Source organism: Podarcis vaucheri (genome assembly GCF_965113315.1).
Source record: "Podarcis vaucheri genome assembly, chromosome: 16".
Classification (NCBI taxonomy): domain Eukaryota; kingdom Metazoa; phylum Chordata; class Lepidosauria; order Squamata; family Lacertidae; genus Podarcis; species Podarcis vaucheri.
Genome location: NC_138754.1, coordinates 43,585,029 through 43,609,187, shown reverse-complemented (window position 1 = coordinate 43,609,187; position 24,159 = coordinate 43,585,029). Strand labels below are relative to the sequence as shown.

At 47.8% G+C, this 24,159-nt stretch overlaps 1 protein-coding gene across 1 annotated transcript in view; it reads left to right on the top strand.

Annotated features, from left to right (window-relative positions):
- Positions 1 to 2,645: 2,645 nt before the first annotated feature.
- Positions 2,646 to 24,159, top strand: part of MN1 (MN1 proto-oncogene, transcriptional regulator) — a 40,331-nt gene continuing 18,817 nt past the window's right edge. The window contains exon 1 of the mRNA XM_082203771.1: positions 2,646 to 6,274. Coding sequence (XP_082059897.1) covers positions 2,938 to 6,274 — 3,337 coding nt within the window. The 5' untranslated portion in view covers positions 2,646 to 2,937. The remainder of the gene's footprint in view (positions 6,275 to 24,159) is intronic.

The following is a 24,159-nucleotide window of genomic DNA, read 5'->3' as shown; positions in this document are numbered from 1 at the left end:
GCCAAAGCTCACCCAGCCAAGCCGCGCTCTCCTTCCTGCCTCGCTTTACTGCCTCCTCCCCCCCCACCCCCAAAGCTTGGAGGTTCCCCGGCAAGGGGGAGGGAAAAAAATTGAAACTTACACTTTCGTGCGTCCCTCCCGGCGTGACGCTGCACGCTGACATCACAGGGCTGTAATGGTGGTGTGCCTCAAGATTTTTTTCATCAAACAAGTGTGCCTTTGCCCAAAAAAGGTTGGGAAACACTGCTCTAGTTATCTCCCGCTTGGACTACTGCAATGCACTCTACGTGGGGCTACCTTTGAAGGTGACTCGGAAACTGCAGTTAATCCAGAATGCGGCAGCTAGACTGGTGACTGGGGGCGGCCGCCGAGACCATATAACACCGGTCTTGAAAGACCTACATTGGCTCCCAGTACGTTTCCGAGCACAATTCAAAGTGCTGGTGTTGACCTTTAAAGCCCTAAACGGCCTCGGCCCAGTATACCTGAAGGAGTGTCTCCACCCCCATCGTTCTACCCGGACCCTGAGGTCCAGCGCCGAGGGCCTTTTGGCAGTTCCCTCATTGCGAGAAGCAAAGCTACAGGGAACCAGGCAGAGGGCCTTCTCGGTAGTGGCACCTGCCCTGTGGAATACCCTCCCATCAGATGTCAAAGCGATAAATAACTACCTGACATTCAGAAGACATCTTAAGGCAGCCCTGTTCAGGGAAGTTTTTAATCTGTGATATTTTAGTGTATTTTGGTTTCTATGGAAGCCGCCCAGAGTGGCTGGGGAGGCCCAGCCAGATGGGCGGGGTATAAATAATAAATTATTATTATTATTATTATTATTATTATTATTATTATTATTCCCAAGCCCCAGTCAAGGGGAAAGAGATACTACTCAGAAGGATATCTGAAATGGAGAGACGGCACAGTCTTTTGAGAAGCAATGACTTCCAAGAATGGTTTGACCAAACAAAACAAAAAGAAGAGGCAAATAAAGAGTCAATCAGTTCCTTTTGGAAAACCATTATAAGGACATGCAATGAAATTCAACCAAGGGGAAGCGAGGAAGTCACTTAATAATGTGAACAAGTGTAATTTTCAATAAGGCTATGATTTATGTTTGTTTGTCTTATGTGTTTGTTTGTTTATAATGTTGTGAAAATCAATTTTTTTAAAAAAAATATAAATAAAAAAATCAGTTCCTTTCACTGTGTCACTTCAGATTGAACTGATTAGGGTTGGGATATTAAAAAACAAGGAGAAAAGGCAAACAACGCCTGGGCATAAAGTAGAGACTTATGCACATGTATCATCCCACAGGATTGATGACCAGGCTGTGCTGTCACTGCTCCACCACACGTCAGGATTGTATCTCACGTGAAAATGTAAAGGTGGACTCTCTCTCTCTCTGAGTGTTTTCCTTTCCGCAAAATATTTTGCTCTGTAACTTAAATTTCATTTAAAAGAATGGCACCCAATGATTTAATAATATGTTGCCTTCCTTATATGTGTCACGGGGCAGAAAGAGATGCAGAAGGAAGTCTCCTTCTACTGGCACAGCAGGGGAGCTCTGAAGGTGGGTTATTACTGTTCCAGGATCGCGGAGGGCCTTCCATCGACGCCCATTCCCCAGCTTTGGCACTGACTTGGCTTGCAAGGCACGGCTTTGGAAAGAGAGCGTGTGCAGAGCGCCTGGCTTACACGCGCCGGCGCACGTACAGAGGGCGGAGCAAGCCTCGGCGGGGTTCGCCAGAGCGCCCTCGGGCGGGCGAGAGGAGGCGGTGCTGCGGATGCCCCGTCGGAGGCGGGGGGGGGGGGGACCGGCGAGCTGCTGCAGGAGCCCCTCCCGTTGCTGCCGCTCTCTCCAGCGCCCGTCACTTGCTAAGTAATCATTTCCCTGTCCAATTCCATTCCTCTTCTAGTTCTGAAATCTCGAAGCCATCAGCAAGGAGGATAGTTCACATGAAAACTAATTACACAAAATCAATATTTAATCACAGCCCAGCATCCTGATCCTGCAGAAAAATCCTTTAAAAACTCTCCTGCCATATACAAAGACTTCTTCGGGCCCGCTTCTTTATAGATCTCCGGGGGAGGCGGGGAAGCGCCTGCGGTGCACTGGAAGGGGGGGGGGGAGGCGCCCCCTTCTTCTCGGGGGCCCGAGTGGCCCCGAAGCAGCAGGCCGCGCGCTGGGCTCTGCTGGGGGGGGGGCGCGCAGAGTTGCTTGCTCGGGGCTCCGGCGCGGGAGAGAAATCTGTGCTGGGCGGGCGGAGTCCAGCCCCCGCGGAGGTCAGCGGGCGAGGCGCGCTCGCACCCAGGCGACGGGGATAAATATTTCAGAAAGAGCCGCGCGGCTATTAAATGACACCCGATTGATTCGGGGCTGCCGCCCCTTCGCCCCCCGCCGGCCCACTAATTGCTCTCTTAAGGAGGCGCCGCTGGGGCGCAGCCGGCAGCAGGCGCTGGAGATACTCGGCGGCGGCGGCTCCCTTTGGCGGGGGGAGCGCGCGGCCGGAGAGCCACCTTAAGGAGGAGCCCCGCCCCGCCGGGCGCTCATTGGCGCAGCCCGGATGGCTGGACGCGGCTGCTGAAATGCAAAACTTGTTGCTGTTTCTTGGGCGCGGGCGGAGAGCGAGCGAGCGAGCGCAAAAGAGGCAGCAGGCGGGCGCCTGGCAGCGGCAAGGCGACGGGGACGACGAGCCCGCCCGGCTCAGCCTCCGCGGGCCATGAGGCGGAGCGCGCCTCCCGGCCAGCCCAGTCCGTGAGCTCCGGCGCCGGGCAGCAACTTTCCCGCAAGATGTGAGGCGGGCGCGCGGGGCGTCCTCCCTCCTCGCGCGCGTCGCTGCAGCAGCAGCCCCCGCTCCGGCTGGCTGGCCGGCCGCCCGCCCGTCATGGCCCCCCAGTGACGGACCGACCCGGCCGGCCAGGGACCGAGGCAGCAGCGGCGGGATGTTCGGGCTGGAGCAGTTCGAGCCGCAGGGCAGCGGGCGGAGCGGCGAGCGCGGCGGCGGGGGCTTCGGGCCGGGCATGGGCTCGCACTTCAAGCCGCCCCCCTTCCACGGCGGGACCCCCGGAGGCGAGACGGGGACCCTGGGCACGCTGAGCGAGCCCGCCTCGGCCATGCTGGCCATGAACTTGAACTTGCCCGGGGAGGCGTACGGCTTCCACGCCTCCCGCGGGGGCCACGCGGACCTGCAGCAGGCCCAGCCGGTGCACGGCTTCTTCGGCGGCCAGCAGCCTTCGCACGGCGCCCACCAGCCGCCGCCGCCGCACTTCGGAAGCGGCGGCTTCGGGGCCGAGCCCAGCGCCTCCTGCCTTCACGGGGGCCGGCTCCTCAGCTACCCAGGCGGCCAGCAAAGCTTCGCTGCCGACGGCTACGAGCAGCATCTGGCGGAGGGCCAGGCAGGCGCGGACGGCTTCGGGCAGCAGAGGGCAGGGCCCCTCCAGGACTTCCAGCCGCCGCAGCAGCACCACAACCCCGGCGTGCCGGCGCCCTGCCTGCCGCTGGATCAGTCGCCCAACCGTGCGGCCTCCTTCCACGGCCTGCCAGGAGCCGCCACCTCGGAGCCGCACGGCCTCGACTCGCAGAGGCGCCTCCCCAGCCAAGCAGCGGCCGCCGTGGAGTCCCTGGAGTACAGTTACCCGAGCGGCGAGAGTCATTTCGACCTGCCCGTCTTCTCGCCGTCGGAGGCCGACGGGCAGCTGCCCCACTACGGGGCCAGCAGGCAGCAAGCGCCGCCAGGCGGGGGGAACTTCCCCGGGCCCTCCTCGGCCTTGCCCCGAGGGCCCGGCGGCCTCGGCAAGGTGCACCCCCAGCAGCAGCAGCAGCAGCAGTTTTTCGAGAGATTTGGGGGCGCTCGCAAGATGTCGGTGGGCCTGGAGCCGAGCCTGGGCGCAGGCAGGCACCCTTTAATGCAGCAGCCCCCGCCGCCGGGGGCCCTGCTGGCCAGGCAGAACTCGTGCCCGCCGGCGCTGCCCCGGCAGCAGCCGTGCCCCGAGGGCAACGCGGCCAACCCCGGCCTTCAGGACGGCGGCCCCCTCCTGCAAGGCCAGCACGCGCAGTTCGAGTACCCCATCCACCGGCTGGAGAACAGGAGCCTGCAGCATCCTTACGGGCCGGGCGAGCCGGTCTTCAGCGTTCACCACCACCCGCCGGCTCAGCAGCCTCCCAGCCAGCGGCTGCAACACTTCGACGCCCCCCCCTACATGAACGTGGCCAAGCGGCCCCGCTTCGACTCCTGGAGCGGCGGCGGCGGCGGCAGCGGCGCGGGCATGCACAGCGCCAGCCTGGACAGCCACCTCTCGCCCTCGGCCGCCTACCCGGGTCTGCCGGGAGACTTCACGCCGCCCGGGCCCGAGAGCTTCCCGCCGCCGGGCGCCGACCACCAGGCGGCTCTCCAGCAGCAGCAGCAGCGCCAGAACGCCGCCCTGATGATCAAGCAGATGGCGGCCTCTCGCAGCCAGCAGCAGCAGCAGCAGCGCCTCCGCCAGCCCAGCCTGCAGCAGCTGAGCCACCACCACGCGGGCCACCACCACCACCACGCGGGCCACCACCACGGCGAGCCCGCCTTCGAGGCGCAGGAGGGCGCCTGGTTCCCGGCGCCGCATCCTCCCTCGGCGGCGCCGGGCGCAGGGGACTTGCTCTTCCGGCCAGGCGTGGGCGGCATGCCGGGCTTGCAGGAGCCGCCGCCGCCGCCGCTGCGGATTCCGTCGGGGGGCGAAGGACACGTGCCCTCGCCGGGCAGCCTGCACGGCCAGTTCGGCCTGAGCCCGCCCTCGGAGCGCAGCAGGCCGGGCCCGCCGGACTTCGCGGCCCAGCAGGGCTTCCCCTTCGGCGCCTCCAGCCGCCAGGCCACCCCGCACAGCGCCTCGCCCGCCTCCTACGGGCCCCCGACGGACTTCCAGCCCTCTGGGCCGCCGCCGCCGCCGCCCCGGCCGCCGCAGTCCAGCAGCAAGCTGGGCGCGCTGTCTCTCGGCTCCTTCTCGAAAGGGAGCGTGGCGGGCGGGGTGGCGGGGCCTCCCGGCGGCGGCGGCGGCGGGGCCCCGGGACCCAAGGAGAGCAGCGGCCTCTTCGGGCAGAGCTGCCTGGCGGCCCTCTCGACGGCGTGCCAGAACATGATCGCCAGCCTGGGCGCGCCCAACCTCAACGTCACCTTCGGCAAGAAGGGCGCTCCGGCCGCGGGGAGCGGAGGCGTCGGGGCGGGGAGCGAAGGCCCCAAGCGGAGCAAGCTCGGCGCGGCCGAGCCTCCCGAGCCGGGCAGCGGCGGACCTCAGCCGCCCGCGCCGGCCCCGCCGGCCCCGGGCGAGAGCGGCCTGTCCCCCAATTACTCGCCCGGCCCGGGCCCCGACGCCAAGGCAGGAGGCGGGCGCGGTCGGGGGCGCAGGAAACGGGACAGCGGGCACGTCAGCCCGGCCGCCGGAGGGGGCGGCGGCGGCAGCAGCTTCTTTGACAAGTACGGCCCCACGGCCGGGGTGGAAGGCGGGAGTCCCGGGCAGGGGGCAGAAAGAGGGGGCGGCACTCCGCATCTCCACGAGCCCCACAAGGCGCTGAGTTCGCCCCCGTCGGCTTGGGCCAAGGGAGGCGGCGGCGGCGGCGACCTCCTCCTGCCGCCGCCGCCGCCTCTTTCTGAGCAGCCCGAGCTGCTGCCCTCCCTGGAGAAGGCGGACTCCTGCTCGCCCCGCGGCGCAGGCGACTTCCCCGACGAGGCCGGCAACGAGGAAGAGGTGTCGTCGAGTTCCGACAACCAGCTGGCCAAGGGCTGCCCGGCGGGGCGCAGCCCGGTGCAGCCCCGTCCGGGGGACCACGCACTACTGAACGGACAGAAGGCCTCCCTGGCCCAGCTCAGCCTCCACGCCGGCGCAGGCAGCAACTCTACCTCCAGCCCCGACAGCTACGGCGGCGGCCCCCCCGCCGGCGCCCCGGTGCAGGACGAGATCCACCCGCTGGAGATCCTGCAGGCGCAGATCCAGCTGCAGCGGCAGCAGTTCAGCATCTCCGAGGACCAGCCGCTGGGCCTCAAGAGCGCCAAGAAGCCCCCCGACGGCCCCGCCGGAGCCGCGGGCGGCGGCAGCCAGAGCGGCGACAGCGTCGAGCTGAGCAGCTGCTGCGCCGCCGTCGAGAGCGGCAAGGGCGCCATGAGCACCATCGACCTGGACTCGCTGATGGCCGAGCACTCGGCCGCCTGGTACCTGCCCAGCGACAAGGCCCTCCTGGAGGGGCAGGACGACGACGACAAGGCCCTGGCGCCCTGGGAGAAGGCCAAGCCGCCCAACCCCAGCAAAGAAGGTACGGGGCGCGCGGAGGTGGGGGGGGGGGCTTCTGGGGCGCCCCTTCCAGGCAGATGCTGTGCAGAAAGGGGGCGGCAGGAACCCCCTTGCAAGGCTAGGCCGGCACAACCCGAAGGCAGGAGGGAAGTGGACTCCAGCCCCTTCCTGGGTCCCGGGCAGGTGGAGGAGGAAGCCGGCTGCGGGAGGATCAGCCGCAAAAACCTGCGCCAACTAATGTCGGCCCCGTTCCCTCCGACCCCCCCCCCCGCATGCCTTTCTTTGTGCTTGAGAAACGGGGGAGGAGCGGCAGAAGGCCGAGCTAGTATTTTGTGTCTCTGCCGCACTGCCTGTGTGATGTGCAGGGTAAGTTTCCAACAATGGGATGTATGTTCTTGCCAGGATAGCTGCTTTAGGAAAAGCCAGCTTCTTGGAGGCTCATGTGTGAATGATCCCTTTGAGGTGTCCCACATGTGCCCTTTGCTGTGCTGGGGTTTTGCTCCCTCCGCCCCCGCAGAATTATCAAAAGGTACTCATGGCGACCTCACGTAGAGCAGCAGGCTCTTCCAGCATATTTTCCTGACTCTTTCAAATAAGCGCAGTGCCTTGCATACACAAATGCACTTCAGTAGCATTTAAGTAAGAGAGGAAGGGAACTGCGTGCCTGGTTAAATTTCTTCATTCATCTTAGGAATCTCTGGTTTTCTTCTTGTTCCTAAGGTGCATTTGATTTATTCCAATTCAGGTGTTGCGTTGAAGTAATTAAATATAGTAATAAAAAAGTTAGAGGAGCAGACATTGCTTAGTTTTTCATTTTTAGGTCAGACTTAAAATGTGTTGAGGGCTAAAGCTAGGCAGTTGCAATGCTCTTTTTCATTTGGTGGAACTCTCGGTTAGCGAGTGGAAAGGCAGGACCTGGTGAACGGTGCCCAGGCACTTCTTCATTCGCTCATTCGTATGTGGAATTCAGTAGATGGGGAGGATCCCTGTGAAACATGATAAGGAGCTGACTACTGGGGAATACTAGCCATCGGTCTTCCTTTTTTGTGGTTGTTTTTCCAGCATCTGCTCAGAAAAAGTTTTTGTTTTGCTTTGTTTTGAGCCTTGTGTTTTTAGGGTATGTGGAAAGGTTTCTAGGAGGCTGTTTGAGAAACTCCCCGCTCCGCTGGCTTTCATGTCTTTGGCTTTGTCGAATCTGAATGCTGCCTTTGCTGTTTGTGTCTTTGTTCCCTGGCAATGCCAGTGGCAGGGAGCTTCTTTTTCTGAGGCAGAGAGTGCTTAGCATGCGCGGCAGATGCCGGGAAGCCCATCAGCATTCTTCAGGCTTCATCCAGGCAAGGACATAAATTGGTTTGTTTGGGGGGCTGCCTTTTCCATTTTTTAAATGGAGTTTCACACAGCATCCTTCCTGGCTCCTTCTTTTATTGTTTCTTGTACACAACATCTAGATCTGACTGGATCAATAGCTAGTTAGCACAAATCACAGCTCCCGTCACCTCTACCTTGCCAGACGCACACCTAAGTGCAGACATGCACACACTTGTTCCCTATAAGTACAATCGGATTGGAAAGGAGAGAAATAACTTGACCATCTTAATTTGTTTCTAAGAAACACACAGGTGAAAAACTTCTGAGCTCTGCTTTGCTTCATATCAGTGATGTTTTGAGGTCACACATTGGCCACAATCCAGCAAAAGTTAGGCGGGTTTAAGCCTGATATTTGCATGATTTTCATTTCCAATGATTCCTGCCATTGTTATGCGATTTATAACAACTTTAAAGGCAGCAGCCCTTATTGTTCATATCATGCTAAAAAAAGGCACTGTCACTTAATCTGCCAGCTTTCTGAGCAGAAAGCTACCATCGTATTACTGGGTCTAAAGTTAAACGTAAGATACTGACCTAACTTTGCCAATGGTATGAGTAGAAAAACGTAGCCAATTTCTGAAAATTTGTCCTTAAGAAGGCTAACAGAGGTATGTAGAGAATTACAGTAGGTGTTCTTGCCAAAGGTTACCAAATATTTCAGGATTTATGCAGCTGAACAAATGAACCATCTACAGGAGGAAAAGGGGCACTCTTTACATCTTTTTTATTAAAAATCTGCCAAATATAATATATTTATTTTGGTCCAAAGACCCACAAAAACATTTTCAAAAGCAAAATAAAACAGAAAATCAGGGAAAGGATTCCAAGGCAGTCACTCTGCTTTATCCAGAGCATGTAGGTTTCTATTTCTTATTACTTCCGAGAGGACAAATATATATTAGAAGTCAACCAGGACCTTTAAAACAGAGCCTATTCACACTTTGCTGCTGCATCATTTTTTTTAAAAAATGATACATAAAATGAAACAAAGCTAAACATTTATTTTGAAGTGTTCATGCAGTGCTGCTATTCTGTGAGTTTGTGAGTGAAGAATAATGGGATTGGAAGCTACTGGACTTTGGAAGTTAGGCTGTGCCTTGTTCCTGAGGATTTCTGGGAAACACTTGGTCATTAAGAACTTCAGACATAAGCATTTTCCTTTTTTCCAAGCTTAGCTGCAGTTTAACATCGACTGCAGTGTAAGAATTCATCCCCACCCCTCTCTCTCTCTCTCTCTGCGTGTCATCTGTCCCATAGCTATTCTAATTATAGCAGTTAACAATCTGTGAAGACCTTTTCTTACTGGAGAAATGCGCTGTTGAAGTCAACTACCATATCTCATTTTTGTTTATTTTATTTGTATAGATGTGTTTTTAGGTTTCTATTGGTTTTGTTATAATTGGCTTTAATGTTTATGCTCTTTATGTAAGTAGTTTTGGGTCAGTTTTGTGAGAAAAGTGCTTAGTAAATATAAATAATGTTATATATCTGAAGGCAGCCCTGTTCAGGGAAGTTTTTAATATTTAATGCTGTACTGTTTTTAACACTTGATTGGGAGCCGCCCAGAGTGGCTGGGGAAACTCAGCCTCATGGGCGCGGTATAAATAAATTATTATTATTATTATTATTATTATTATTATTATTATTATTATTATAGTTTAAAATTAGTTTGTGTAGATATAACACATGGATCTATATTTATGAATAACCTTGTTGAATTTGTGTATGTCAGAAATTTAATACAGATCTGATACAGGTTTAAAATTCTAGGAAGCCAAAATAAGCAAAACCCATACCTTTTTTTAAAAGACTGGACTAGAATCTTCCATAGTGACTCCTGGCAGCAAAGGATGACATTTCAGTAGCAAACATCTGATAGGGCCATTTACAGTTAAAACAAACTTGGAAAGGCAGTATCAGTTTATCTATCTGTCCTTTGCTCTGGAACAGTTCCACAAAACTCAATGGGAGTGTTTCTGAGATGAATGGAGTGAGGAGGTATTCTGGGTTACAGTCTCAGGGCTGTTTCCCATGTGGCAGCAGGGAGAATTCTGTATATTTTGCTCCTACTACTCACATTTAGAAAGTATCGTAGAGCAGAATGAGACCTTTTATATGCATGGCGGTGTACACATTTTATTTCTAAGTGGAATTTATCTTTGAGTATAAAAATACCAGTATGGAGTGATGCTAGATTCTGTCTAGAAATAAGCTCCCCTGCATTCGGATCCTAGACACCTTCCTGAGAAGGAAGTTTCCTCTTATTTACTTGGGAGTATATTGCCAACTTAAATCAAGGTGACATTTTTCCTTGTTTGGGTATATAGAGTCACGTTTGTTGCACACGCTATTTCTTTCATGAATAAGCAAGAAAAGTGCTACAAAGCCCATTCTTTCTGTTCAATTTCTTCTGTCCTCGATTTCTTCATTATAACTTCTTAAGATCCATCTCAGTTGGACACACACCCCTGACGCTGTCCCATAGGAACAGGCAACCTTAAACAACTTAGGTGGCTGTCAGGCAAAATGTAAATAGATGTGGTTACGCTCTGCAGCCCTTGCATTTTTATTCACAGGCCTTTGCAGTGCATTTAGCTCCTGTTTGTTGGTCTGGAAGCATGTCATAGCTCTCATAAGCCTGTCCTTGTAACTAGCCAGCACATGGGGCAGACAGAACTCTGAACGGGACAACCTGCTTAGCATGAAACGTTTATTTGTGCCCTGAATGATGGGCTGGATGAGTCTGTTGGGCCAAAGCTGTGGCCTCTTTCATCTCCTAGTGTAGTCTTGGGTAGTCTTTATTTTTAAAGTTTCTGATCTGCATGATGGAATAGCTTCGCTTGTTGAAACTTGTTTATAACTTGCAGAAAATTCCAAGCACCCTCAAAAAACAGTGCTGTATTTAGGTTGAAATTGATTTACGACGTAAGAGCTATTATAAACAGGTAACCTGACTAAATACTGCCATTGTCATAAAACTGTGAATCCCAGTTATTTGGTTTCAAAGCAGTATTTAAACTTATGTGAGGTATTTTAATAGCATTGACAATGTAGCTTCCATCACCAGGTTGTTACATGATACAGTCCATTGATATGAAATATGCATCATTAATAAATGATCCGGTTTAGTAGTGTGATTTATGATAAAAACTCATCTGTGGAAAGAGATTAAGATAGTCACGTAGTTCGAGTTTCACATTTAACAAGCTTTAAAAAAAAATATTTGTGCAATTTTTTTTTTTTAAAAATGAAATAAACCAAACTTCTTTTACATGATTTGATTTAATTCATTTGTTAGCCAGCATCATACTTTTGTCTCTCAACAGTGAAGTATTTCACAGGCATTTGATGGGGAAAATACTTCTGGTCAGTCTTTTCATTTGTCTTTCCTGTCTTCTGTTTTCTGCATTTCTGGATGCTTCTCAGGAGAAAATGTGCATAGTTTTATAAAACAGCTGGTACTGAAGAATTGGGGCTGTAAGTATAGAACGGTTAAAACCTTTCTCCATGTTTATCTGTGAGAATAACTGGAGGTAGCTTACATCTGCTGACTGACATAAGCACAAATACCTTTGCATTGAGTTTAGGGCCCCCCCATTTTTTAAAAAAACCCTTAAATCTCAGTTTGTGGCACATTTGTGGTGCTACATGTAAACTGGAATTTTAATTTGCACGTCAAATTGGAGCAAGCAGGAGAATTTCCCCCGTGTTCTGAACATGCTGTGTGAAAGTATGTTCTGTTGCCTTGAATTGTTGGGCGTTAAATTTGAGTAGCATATTCCAGATTAACACAGGGAATGTGTTGCATAGTGAAATCAGGTTTAGGAGAAATGGTTTATGTTTAGAATTGAGTTTTTCTGAAATGTAAATACTAGGTGTCATTTGAATGTACTGATTTACTATTTACTTATACAGTACAATTTTGTAAGAATCTTACAATAAAAATGGTTTTCATGAACTGCAGAGGAGGAGGAGGAGGATAATGAGGATGTGGGTAACGTTTTAATACAACCCAATGACACTTTAGTGCTTCTCCCGTGCGTACAGAAGTATTCGTAGACATATAAATTTACACACTAAATAATAATAATAATAATAATAATAATAATAATAATAATAATAATACAATTATTTCTACCCCACCTACCCAGCTGGGTCTCCCCAGCCACTCTGGGCTGCTTTCAACAGGTTAAAAATATATTAAAGGTACAAATACTGAGCAACCACTATCTTACTGGAGTGCAGCCTGTGCTTCCACATAACCCAAATCACATTTCATAAAATGAGCCTTGCCTTCCCCCCTCCCCCCCTTTCTACAGAATAATTTATTTGAGTTCCCACTGTAGATTTTTGAAACTGCATTGGACATTTAGAATATCTTATGTGGGAAACTTTGCTTTCTTGCACCCTTTGTAGTGCTCCTCCTGTAGCTCATCTTAAAGCAGGAAAGCACTATTTGCCTAACGGTGTAAATGTGTGTTGACTATGACAATCTATAGTTTCTTTTGGTGAGCAGGAGCAAGCCTTCCACTAGCCTTCTCTAGTTATTTTTGCACATTACAGGAATCTTTGGAAGAGTGTTAACTTAAAAAAAAATCCTGCTTAAAATTGGAAGGTGGGCAAAAGCTTCTTCAGTGATATTCTAAGAATATTTTTCTTTGATTATCAATACATTTGGAACCTGACTTGCTTACCTGCTATTTATAGTCTGTATTTTAAAATTAAGTATTAATTGGGGCACAGGCAGTTTAGAAATGTGATGTAATTATACTGCCTAATAAAGTTCTAGGCATTGGTCTATTGTTGTATTACGGCCTCTAGTTTTCATTAAAAATGGGTGGACAACCTCGGTTGTTTTTAGTGGTGTAAAGCATGTGGGAGAAAAGCCCGTTGCAATATCCAGTTTGCGCATGAATGGGACAACTGGGATGAGGTGCTCCCTTCCGCTGGTCCCTCTCTCCCCCTCGGCCCTTTCTGCTCCAATGTGGCAGTCACATTTCTTTCAGCACGACATACATTTCAAGATTACGTGGCAGAGATCGTCAGATTCCTCTTAAATCTTGGGCTGTGTGAATTTTACTAGCTGGAGGGATAATCCATTAATTTTAACTAGCTGATTTTCTTAATGCATCAAAGGGAGCAACTTAGATGATACTGCACTGCAAAAATTATTAGCCAAAAGCCTCTAATTGTTAGCTCCTTGGCTTTCAAATGATGGAAGTGATGTTTAGTTTTTATGCGGAACTGAGTCGCCTGGACCTCCTCAGTGGAATTTACTATGTGGAGGTGCCAGTTGGATGTTACAAGGGATTGTGTAAGTTAATGCTCAGAGTTTGATGCTGAGAAGGATTTGTTCCCTACATTTTCTTTTTAGAGCTTTTGGGTCTCTGTGGGTTCTAGAGGTCATGTGTGGCTGGTGGGTGTGTATCTTGTGTTGATTTGGGAGCCTTTTAAACCTGTTTGTAGCCGGCAATAATTGCACCTAAGATAAATTTGCAATGTGGGTTCTCTCAGCTTTGTTTAGGGACAAAAGCACTACTTGGAATAATCTGTAGATTTATTGGTTTTTAATAAATAAATTATAACAACTTCCGTTAGGTATTGGACTAACCTGAGATATTAAGTGCTGAAGACTTTTGCACAAAGAAGACTTTGTCTGAATAATTTATTTTTATGTGGGACCATTGTTTGTCTCAAAAAGCTGAGAACACTCCTTAAATAGCATCAAATGTTGCCAACATTGAGACATAATATTTTAACCGGTTGAGTATAGTTCCAATAGGTTGAAGATGTAGTGGTTAGAGTAATTATTGCTCAAGGAGAGCTCATATGCTGTTTTAGCTTGGTTTTTTTTTAATGTAAATAGATTCTTTGTGCCTTGGACACATTAAGTTTTGCAAGAGTAGAAATTTTAAGGGTATCTTCCCACTAGAAATCCATTTAAAAACATAGCTTTAAAACACAGTAATCAGATTTATTTGGTATTGTGGCTTTTTTTAATTAAAAAAATAAAATCCAGTTCAGCACAGAAAATTGCTCCTGCTCTGAGTGTCACAACACTTTCCCCTCTCAAAGTGTAACAGTTCATTTGAGGTTATATGCAAAAGCAACAAACCTCAAGGCTCTGGATCACTGCAGAGGTTCTCACCAGAAGATCACTTTCATTCAGAACGTAGCTCTTCTGCGTTGCGCTCCTTGTGCTGGATTTGTGGCCCTTGTGTGGGATTCTCGGTAGCCCTTGAGCCCCAGTGCACAACATCAGAGCTCCAGACCTCACAGGGCCCAACTAGATGTGACATGATGGGATATTTATTAAGTGATTTCCTGACCTCTTTTTCTTTGGCAGATGCAGTCACGTTGACCCCAATTTGGATTGGGGTCCACAGCAAGGGGCTTTTAAATCCTTTCCTTGCCTCAGTTTTCAAATTCCATCCCTTCCTAGAGTTGCTAGTAGCAGTGGAGGGGAAAATATGCAGGCACAGATCTCTTGGCACCTGTTTCTTCTACTTGCCTGGGCTCAATTGCCTGAAAAGAGAGCTGTTGGGAAACTGATGCAAAATCTGGTTTTTCTTTTAAAAGAATGGGGATTTGATAATTGAAATGCTTTCTTGCACTCCAGTCAATGGCAAAGCATCTTTAGAAATTTCAGGCCAATTTTAGGTAAATTTTAATTGCTGAAGAAAAATGGCTTGGAGTAAAGCGTCAGCCGGCTACCTTTCTAAAAAATAATAATAATAAAAATCTTGTAACTGCTTCATCTAAGGCTAAGCAAACAAAAAATGGAGATATACCTTCGATTTGGGAGAATTTGTTGTCATTTAATGTTTAAATAAAAGATGGGGTGGTGTCAGCCCCTTTGCTAATGTGAATATATTGAAAGGAACATGAACTATTAACACATATAGAGGAGAACTAAATTACGTTTTGGAGTGCCTGAGGCTCTGGCGATTCTCCCCTCTCCATTTTTCCCAGTGTGTTCTATGATATGACCCCCCCCCCGCCCAATGCAATTTACATTTTCACACTGGAATGAAGAGAACAGATAATCTCCTTCATCGCACAGAATCCGGAGCATGCGGTGGACGGGTGGGGGCAGAATGGCTACCTAGAGCCTCTTGACATGTTAGTCTTTAACATTTCTTTGTGACTGGTATTTTTTTTCCTGGTGAATTGGACCCCTCACCAGAGGCCACTTCTTTCACAAGATCCTCTTCATGATCTCTCAAAAAATTTTGAGAGATAATTTCTTTGTGACTTTAAAGATGACCCACAGCTCAGTTAAAGCAGCCTCCTTTTTTAATTTATTCTCTGGCACTTTTGACCTCCAGGGTTATATCTCAAGGCAGAGGACTGGGCTGTAAGCTGTTTTGGTCCCGTAACAGTGATATCTGTGTTGAATTTTATGGACAAGGTGGCTCAAGAGAGATTGTTTTAGCCCAAGTCGCCCCGTGTATTTTCCCAGTGATCAGTCAGTCTTTTAACACCAACTAGTTGTTCTGCAGCTGATGTTGGCATTGTGAGGTGAACTGCAAATCAGAGAGAGATGCAATTATGTCCCAACAGGAAAGAGAGAGACTGTTGGGCACCAGAGCAATCTGCATACTTTTGGTATTGATGTTCACACCATGCAGTGCTTCAGACTAAAGCACTGCCCTGCCTCTACTTTGACAGTTGCAGATTGATCATGCCACCATGAAAGGCAGTTGAGTAAGTTTTCATGGGGTGACATTTCCCTCTTGGAGGTGCCATCCCATCTTTCTCCCTCTATGTAAAAGAGAAAAGTGTACTAGACCAGCAATCTGAACCTAAGCAAGGGAGCGGGGAACAGAATCAGCTAGGCAATGTTTTGAACTCAGAATTCTGGTTGCAAAAATGGATCCAAAATGGACTCTTTCACTTCTTTCTGGAGTAGCTGAAAGGCAAAGTTCAAATTCCCAATATCTCCTTCAGACAGGTTCTCACTCCTTTATTTCTGAAACTAGCAATTCTTTGTTTGCTTGATCACAGCTAACGCACAGTTGTACGTATTGGTGATACGGTATGCTGGAAGTGTAAATAATGCAGAAGTGTAACAGCGGGTATCTAAACTGGGCAGTTCCAATTTACATTAACTGGTTCTTAGTGAAGATTTCTGTATGTGTGCTTGGGGAAGGCAGGGAGTTAGGCTATTTCCATCCAACTAAGACAAATATATAAGCCAGAGAATGACTTTGAAAATGCTGGGAGCTCAATGACTCTCACTTCATGAAAACAGCAGAGGGAATCTAATTGCTGCTAGTCACCAACTCTTGAATGCTGGCCTCATGTTTGATCAATGAAAGAAAACCCAATCCATTACCTGCACTTCCCCATAGATGTGCTCCGTCTGACTGTTCTTTCAGACTCCAGCCACAGCCACTGAACCAGTGCTGCTTATGTCATAACTTTTCCAAACGGTGGAATTTCAGGAAATATGAGACATTCTGATATTCCATGCATGGGGTGGTGTGCCAGCAAGAATGGTAACTCATTCAACCCAAGTTTGATCATAGCTGTTCTGAAAAGGTGATGCTTGAAAACTCAAATAAATGCCACTGTGCTCCTTCATTCTTTTCTTCCAGCCTGCCTTCAGTTCTGGCGGTGGGGGCAATATTTAATTCATTTCAGCTGTTTGCAGAATGAACAGCGTCAGGCCAGATTATGAGATGATGGCAGTTGGCATTTCTAAAGTTTGGAAATGAAGCTTTCTTGACCCACCCACCTCCACGCATATGCACTTTAGGGTTGCAACCGATATATCTAGATGAATTGTCTGAAGGATGCTTCTTTGCTTTTCTATCTCTATTTATTTTATCTATCTATCATCTATCTATCTATCTATCTATCTATCTATCTATCTATCTATCTATATCTATCTATCTATCTATCTATCTATCTATCTATCTATCTATCTATCATCTATCTATTTATTTCTGGGTATTTCTAGCCCTTTACTAACTGGTCCTAAGGCAGAAATAAAACAATAAAGCAAGAACAAATGAATAAACAATAACTTTGTGCACATCATAATTAAAACATCCTTATTTGGATATAATCTGGAGCGGCAGCCTTCTTCAGGAAGAGTCTCTTGGTTGAAGGTTGTCTGTACACACGTAAATATATCTGAGTTTTGCCAAGTCTAAATTTATCCTGACCTGTCGTCCTTTGATTGTTTCTTTGAAATCCATTTGTGTAAATTACTCAAATTTTTTGGTTGCAAATTGGCAGAACTCGGAAGAGAGTGGCCGGCGAGGGTGGGGAGTGTCACTTGAGGTTGGTTTGGATGGATCCTGCAGTTTAATTTTTATGTTTGCCTGTGCGGAAGGGTTTGGCGGCTGAAGGGCCTTAAACTTCAAAGGGCTTCCAAGTGGAAGTTGCTGCTTTGTCTCACCCTGGGATTGTACACAATAGCCCAGCTAGGGAACGGCAAATAGAAGATGGCTGCCTGTCTGATGCAGCAGTGGGGGAGACTGGTACTTGCGGTTACAGAGCTTATTACCATGCTTTAGTTACAGGTTTCCTCCACCACCACCTGGACTCTTCTATGGTGGCGCCTGGTTGGGGTGGGCTCCTAACCAGCGCTGTTTTTCTAGAAGGAGATGCTGGAACTCACCATGAACGCCTCCCTCGTTCTCTCATAGCGGCAATGGCGCCTGCCTGAGAGGTGGCGGAACTGAGTTTTGGTGAGTTCCAGCTGAAAAAAAGTCCTGTTCCTCACCATTTCTTGGTATGCCTGGGGACTGTGCTGCTGTCTTTCTCGTGCCAGGGTTAGGGGAATGCATTTCTCTTCACCTGGGCTTTTAACTTTGTATTTACAGTGCTGTTGTTTTCTTAGTGGGGCTTTTGCGCTCTGTGTTCTGCTGTTGTGTTCTCTATTTCTGAATCTGATTTATTTGGTTTTAATGTTTTACAAGGCTCCGGAGACATTTTTATGGAGCTGTGGGATGTGCATTTAGGAAATGAGAGAGAGAGAATTTGAAATACGGTTGAATTTAAAAATCTGGACAATATCATTATTGATTTTAAATGATATGGAAAAGGCTGTGGTCCTTAATTCAGCTCTGGGATGATAGTGTTATTTCAGAAAGATTAATTGCCACAGTTAGGTAAAGGTAAAGGGACCCCTGACCATTAGGTCCAGTCGTGGTCGACTCTGGGGTTGCGGCGCTCACCTTGCTTTACTGGCCCAGGGAGCCGGCATACAGCTTCCGGGTCATGGGGCCAGCAGGACTAAGCCGCTTCTGGCGAACCAGAGCAGCGCACGGAAACGCCGTTTACCTTCCCGCCGGAGCGGTACCTATTTATCTACTTGCACTTTAACGTGCTTTCGAACTGCTAGGTGGGCAGGAGCAGGGACAGAGCTATGACAGCTCACCCCATTGCAGGGATTCGAATCGTCGACCTTCTAATCAGCAAGCCCTAGGCGCTGTGGTTTAACCCACAGTTCTGGGATGATAGTGTTATTTCAGAAAGATTAATTGCTACAGTTACTTTCAGCTAAATACGACATGTGGAATACTCAAACTGTGGTTATGAATTTAAGTGGCATTGCTGAAGGCCCTTGCCGCCCATCCAGGCAGCGTCCAGAGAGCAGCGTCTGCAGGGCAAGGTGCCTGTACAGGTGGCTCCATCATGTGGAGGCAGAATTCCAGGCTCAGCCAGAGGGGGGGGGGCGCTTTGCTGAGCTTTTGTGAAGTTTCTGTTAATCTTGCTGCATCTCATTCTGCCTCTTGGACATCCCCCTGTCAATTGCTCTGTAGGATTGCCACAGTAGAGCATCTCTGCAGTCTTTGATCTTGGCAGAAGCGGCCCGTGTGTGAAAACAAGAATTTGCTTCTGGCACTAACTTGCATGGCCTCCGTTTAGCCCTTTTCCAGAGGATGGGTCATGGGGAGGAGAGCATTATTCATTTATTTAAAATCTTTAATACTCTGCCCTTCAGTTTGACAACTTGCACAGCAATTTGCAGCTGGCATTTAAAAGCAAATACCCCCCCCCCCGAAAAACACACATTTGATTTAAAAAATAAATAAAATGCAGTAAATACAGTGAATACAGTGAAAGAGCAGAACACCAGAGCAAAAGCAGCAAGGACAATCCCATACAAATAATAGAAGTGTTGGATAATTAAACGAAAAACCAAAGTCTTCAGCAGGAGGGTCTAATATACAGCAGCACCTGCCAGTCCCCCTGCTCAGAGCCTTCCACCAAGGAGGTCTCCTCAGCCTGGAAAAGGACCTTTCTCTGTCTGCTACCCACCTAACCTCTGAAGGTGGAGGCGCCCAGGCCAAGCCCTCAGAAGGTAGCATTCCTGTTCGGGCATTTTTGCATGGGAGCCTGTAGTCCTGCTTCTCCAAGGGAAGGAAGAAGGAAAAAAGAGCCTTGTTGCCATTCGTATTATTGTGGGCTTGTTTTTTGTTGGTATGGTGAAATGAGAAATGAGAAGGCCTCACAGGAGGACTGTGGTGAGGGAGAGGAAAGCTGCAAAGACTCCCTGCTTCTCCCCAGTGTCTCTTGAACTACATATCTTCCAAATTTCAGACTGGCTCCTGAAATGCTATGGCCCTGATTACATGGGTGTGTTTTTAAATCCTTGTAAGGGTGCTTAGTGTCAGGAGTCCGTTATTTCCAAGAGTGGGAGGTAGAAACAGGGGAGAAATTTGAACCACTTCACATTTCAAGGTGCTTCTATGTAATTTGCACTTTCCCAAACAAGACACAAACAGAAACATAAGCCACCCTTCAAAATTCCACACTTCTTCAAATTTTGTGGTGCAGTACTCCAAGTGATGTGTACAAAAATGCATATGCTAGGGTAAAGTGGGCATAAAATGCCTATATTAGTGAAAATAACATACAAAAATGAATTAGAAAAAAATGCACTAAATGCTGATGAGTTTGACTCAACCCACCAGGGACTCCTTGTGACATTTGCCCAACCACCCATAGTCAATGCAGCTTTTCAGATTGCAAGATTCCCCTCTTATGTGGGGAAAGGCCGGAGCCAGCTGCAGATCCAGTCACCAGCATCTTTGAAAAGGACCAGGAGGCCTCTTAGCCTGAGACTCTGCAGAGCTGCTGCCAGTCAGAATCTATAGGGTGCTGCAATAGAATGGACTCTGGTCCATTTCAGTATAAGACCGCTTTCTATGTGTTCAAAGAGCTGCATTTTCCCCGCAGCAGTTATATTGCAGTTTTGAACCCTGGAAATCTTTATATCCTCCAGACAGAAGCGTTTCCTGAATCTTGGAAATGCATATTTGGAACCTGAGTAGCAAATGTATGATCACTGTCTATAAACAGATTGTTGTGGAAAGCCTTTCTTTTGTGTGAGGTGGTTATGGGCAAACACTGTGTTATGTGCAGAAGTACGAGCCTTGGTTTCTGTGGGCTTGTTATTTCTTATTTTGTAAGTGACTGCGGGGAGTGGGGGAGTGCATGGCTATTGGCTTTCCTGCCATTTACTTGTTCCTAAACAGTCTTTGGGGGAAAGTTCTTTTGCAAAGTTCAAAATGCCCATTTTCCTACTTCCTTAATGTGAGTCGTGGCTGAAATGCAACATATAGTTAGCCTTTGATTTGTCCTCATCTCCCTTTGCACCAGCTTCCAATGCTTTGCTTATATACACTTTATGTGATGCTTCTGCTGAAATAGATGTCATGGGCTATTTTCCCAAATATTTAACACTGTTTCTGCTGTCAGGCGTGGTCCACAAAGCACCTGTTACAGCCTTATTTTTTTCGAAGTATAAATAGGGGGAACGTAACTCTTGCTTCCTGGCTCTAGGAACTAATTTCACATTCTTCCTAAATAAATATGCTTTCAAGTTGTATTATTGCTATCTCTAGTCCCATTTGGAGAGCAGGCAGGTCTGAAGTGGTATGCAGTCACTTGTGTGAGAATTAGTAGAAAAGGTTATCAGTGAGTTGACTGTTTTATGTTCTCTCCTAACCTGCTCAGCAAAATGTGGGGAATAGCCCAACATCTGGTTAATCTAGAGTACTGTACTTGAGCATCCCACCTCTTGGGGGATTCACAGCAAATCTCTTATACCAACCAAGTTAAAGCTATAGCTGAATACAAGAGATTTTGTAAGTACATAGAATCATAGAATCATAGAGTTGGAATAGACCACAAGGGCCATCGAGTCCAACCCCCTGCCAAGCAGGAAACACCATCAGAGCACTCCTGACATATGGTTGTCAAGCCTCTGCTTAAAGACCTCCAAAGGAGGAGACTCCACCACACTCCTTGGCAGCAAATTCCACTGTCGAACAGCTCTTACTGTCAGGAAGTTCTTCCTAATGTTTAGGTGGAATCTTCTTTCTTGTAGTTTGGATCCATTGCTCCGTGTCCACTTCTCTGGAGCAGCAGCAAACAACCTTTCTCCCTCCTCTATGTGACATCCTTTTATATATTTGAACATGGCTATCATATCACCCCTTAACCTCCTCTTCTGCAGGCTAAACATGCCCAGCTCCCTTAGCCGTTCCTCATAAGGCATCGTTTCCAGGCCTTTGACCATTTTGGTTGCCCTCCTCTGGACACGTTCCAGTTTGTCAGTGTCCTTCTTGAATTGTGGTGCCCAGAACTGGACACAGTACTCCTGGTGTGGTCTGACCAGAGCAGAATACAGTGGCACTATTACTTCCCTTGATCTAGATGCTATACTCCTATTGATGCAGCCCAGAATTGCATTGGCTTTTTAGCTGCCGCGTCACATTGTTGGCTCATGTCAAGTTTGTGGTCAACCAAGACTCCTAGATCCTTTTCACATGATGAAGGTGGCACTTTATTGATTGCACAGTATAGATAAATTGGCCCAGATTCACAGCTCTTTGCTTGAGTTGATATATTGTTGTTTTTAAACATACATATGAGAGTGCCATAAACACCAGGCCCCTTTTGCTGGGAGCATGTCTGTATAACATTGAATTTAAAATTCACTTTTGAATTTGCCATTGCTGAATGAATAAATTAATCAATCCATGCCTGGAGCTTTTTACTCTACAAATCCTGCCAAATATCATAAGGAGACTCTTCTACTGCTGGGTCCTTTTGCCAAGAGGCTTATCTGACCCTGGAGAAGTGCTTTTGTTGTGTCATGTTCCTCAGGCTGAAAAGATTTGTTTTGTCTCAAGGCTTTTAGTGTAGAATATGGACACAGTATTTCTGCAAGGAGGCTCAGCTCTAAAAATCTGCTTAGCAGGTGAGCATTGGCTGGTGGATGCTGGTGGTAGCTGGTTTATATAGAATTTTTACACGGAGTGCTTTATGTTGCCTGTTCCTGTGCTTAACTACAAGACATCCATTCATAAGACTGAATGTTCCAGGTGCAGAGGCCGAGAGTGCTTGACTCACTTGAGATAGGTCAGGGAGCCAGTAGGTGGCTGAGGTTTGAAAACATCAGGTCCATGTCCCAAGTTCTTCTCCCCTAAATCCCCCTGGTGTTTGGTTATGGCTCACTCTCACCAGTGAGTCTGGGTGTGGGTATTTTCGGACACCTCAGCATAGTGCACCAGTGTTGTTGACTCTGGTGTCATGCCATCTTGGGTTATTAGCTGGCTTTTGTAGAGATGAATATAGATTCTTCTGTTCCGTAGCTTTCCTGTAAGATTGGAAGGAACAGTTCTCTGCTTTGTGTAATGGCCCTTCTTCTACTGACGTCCGTGTTTGTAAGATAAGAAACCTATTTGGCTTACAGTAAGCAAATGCAAAGGACTCAAACAAGCACCTCCTGGCACAAAAAAATATCAAATTTTGACTTTAATGTGTCTGTGTTTATCATTAATAAATAAACCTCCCTAGCCTCCTATGTTTCTGATAGTGCTCGCAAGTCACATCATTGTGTGCTCATTTGAATGTGCTCTTGTGCAGAGGTGTTCTTCAGCATTTCTAACTCCCATTGTGTGAGTTCTCCACTGTGTTTTACCCTGAAGCAGAGATGGGCACACATTTTGTTCAAGCTTGAACAAAAATCAGATCAGTTCCCAGCAACTTAAGTATGTGCATAGTGGGGTTGAGGGCTACTTCATTAAGCTTTAAATTATTTCAGTGGACAACAGTTTATCCGTAAAGTCCCCGATTTTGCTTGGTTTAGAGAACAAAAGATGTTGCCCTGACGACAGAGGAGCCATTTACAAAAATAATTGACAAAAGTTGGCCAAACAGTAGATGAGCAGCTGAACCTGGGAAGTAGGGATATAATTTAATTAATTAATACTTTCCCCAGTGTCTTCTGTTTGCTTTTATGCCCAGTGGCAAATGCTTTTTGACATAGACTAAATCAGAAACTAGCCCTTTTCCAACTACAGAGCTTGTCAGAGTGGAGGAACATTCTTAAGTCTTGTCTTGTAGCCAGTGAAATGTATTTTTGTTCCACACCCAATAAGGACTTGTTTTTATTAATTGAAAACTGCAGATCAGGTAATCGTAAAAATAAAAATAAAATTTACATATGAAAGTATTAATAATGAAAGCAGGAATTTTGGTTCTGCAGTTTTGCTTATTTTATTTGTGATTTTAATGATTTATAATGAATATCTTCATCGCATAGCTGAATATGCTTCATTTATTTATTGCACATCCACATAATTTGCATACCTAGCCAACTCAGTTTTTAACCTTCCTGTTTTCTGGATAGAGTTCATACTGTTGACGTCTTACACAAGGCATCCCAGTAATAAGGTGCGAAAATAAAATAAAATAATATTTCTTGCAACTTATATAATATAGACTGACGTACACACTGTGGCTAGGATCCAAAAGAGCAACTTTAGGCGTGCCTATTGATGGATGTGCATGCCTGAAGAGGGAGGTTTCCACCGGCAATGGTACGTCCAGCCCCAAACCGTTCTCAAAACTCTCATGGCATTAATACTTTTATATAAACTGTTCTCTGAAGTCTGGCTGGAAAGTGGAATATGAACACTTTATCAATAAATATTGCCTATTTCTCACCAGTCACCAGTTCTCTTCCCAGGTTGCGCTGAGGGTAGCTTTTGTCTAAGAATCCTCCTTCCTGTTACAGTAGTTCCAGATCCTACGGCACCTTATGCACCTTATATTGTTGAAGTCTAGCTTCTTTCTTTTAGCTTTCTTAGTTTAGATACGTCCCTGATTTCATTGTGCGATGGCACAGTAACAAACAAGGGCTTCCAAGGATTCGAGCTGACTGGTGAGAAATAGGCTATATTTATTGATAAGGTGTTCATATTCCACTTTCCAGTCAGACCTCAGAGAACAGTTTATATAAAATTATTAAAACAATATGTTCTTTAGAAGCTGCTCTGGTGGCAGCTGCAGGAGGTGGGGGGTCAGTGCTGGGCACTGGGTGGTGGCACCTCACAAACAGTTTCTATTCTATTCCATTCCCCACACATCCTTCTGCTCTACATTGATCTGGAATAGGCACCACTCCCTCAATCTGTATTTGCACAAATTGAATTTTCATTTCACCCATGCATATGCATTGAAAGAACCATTAAAATCCAGGGACGACTTCTCCTCTTTTTCAGCCGT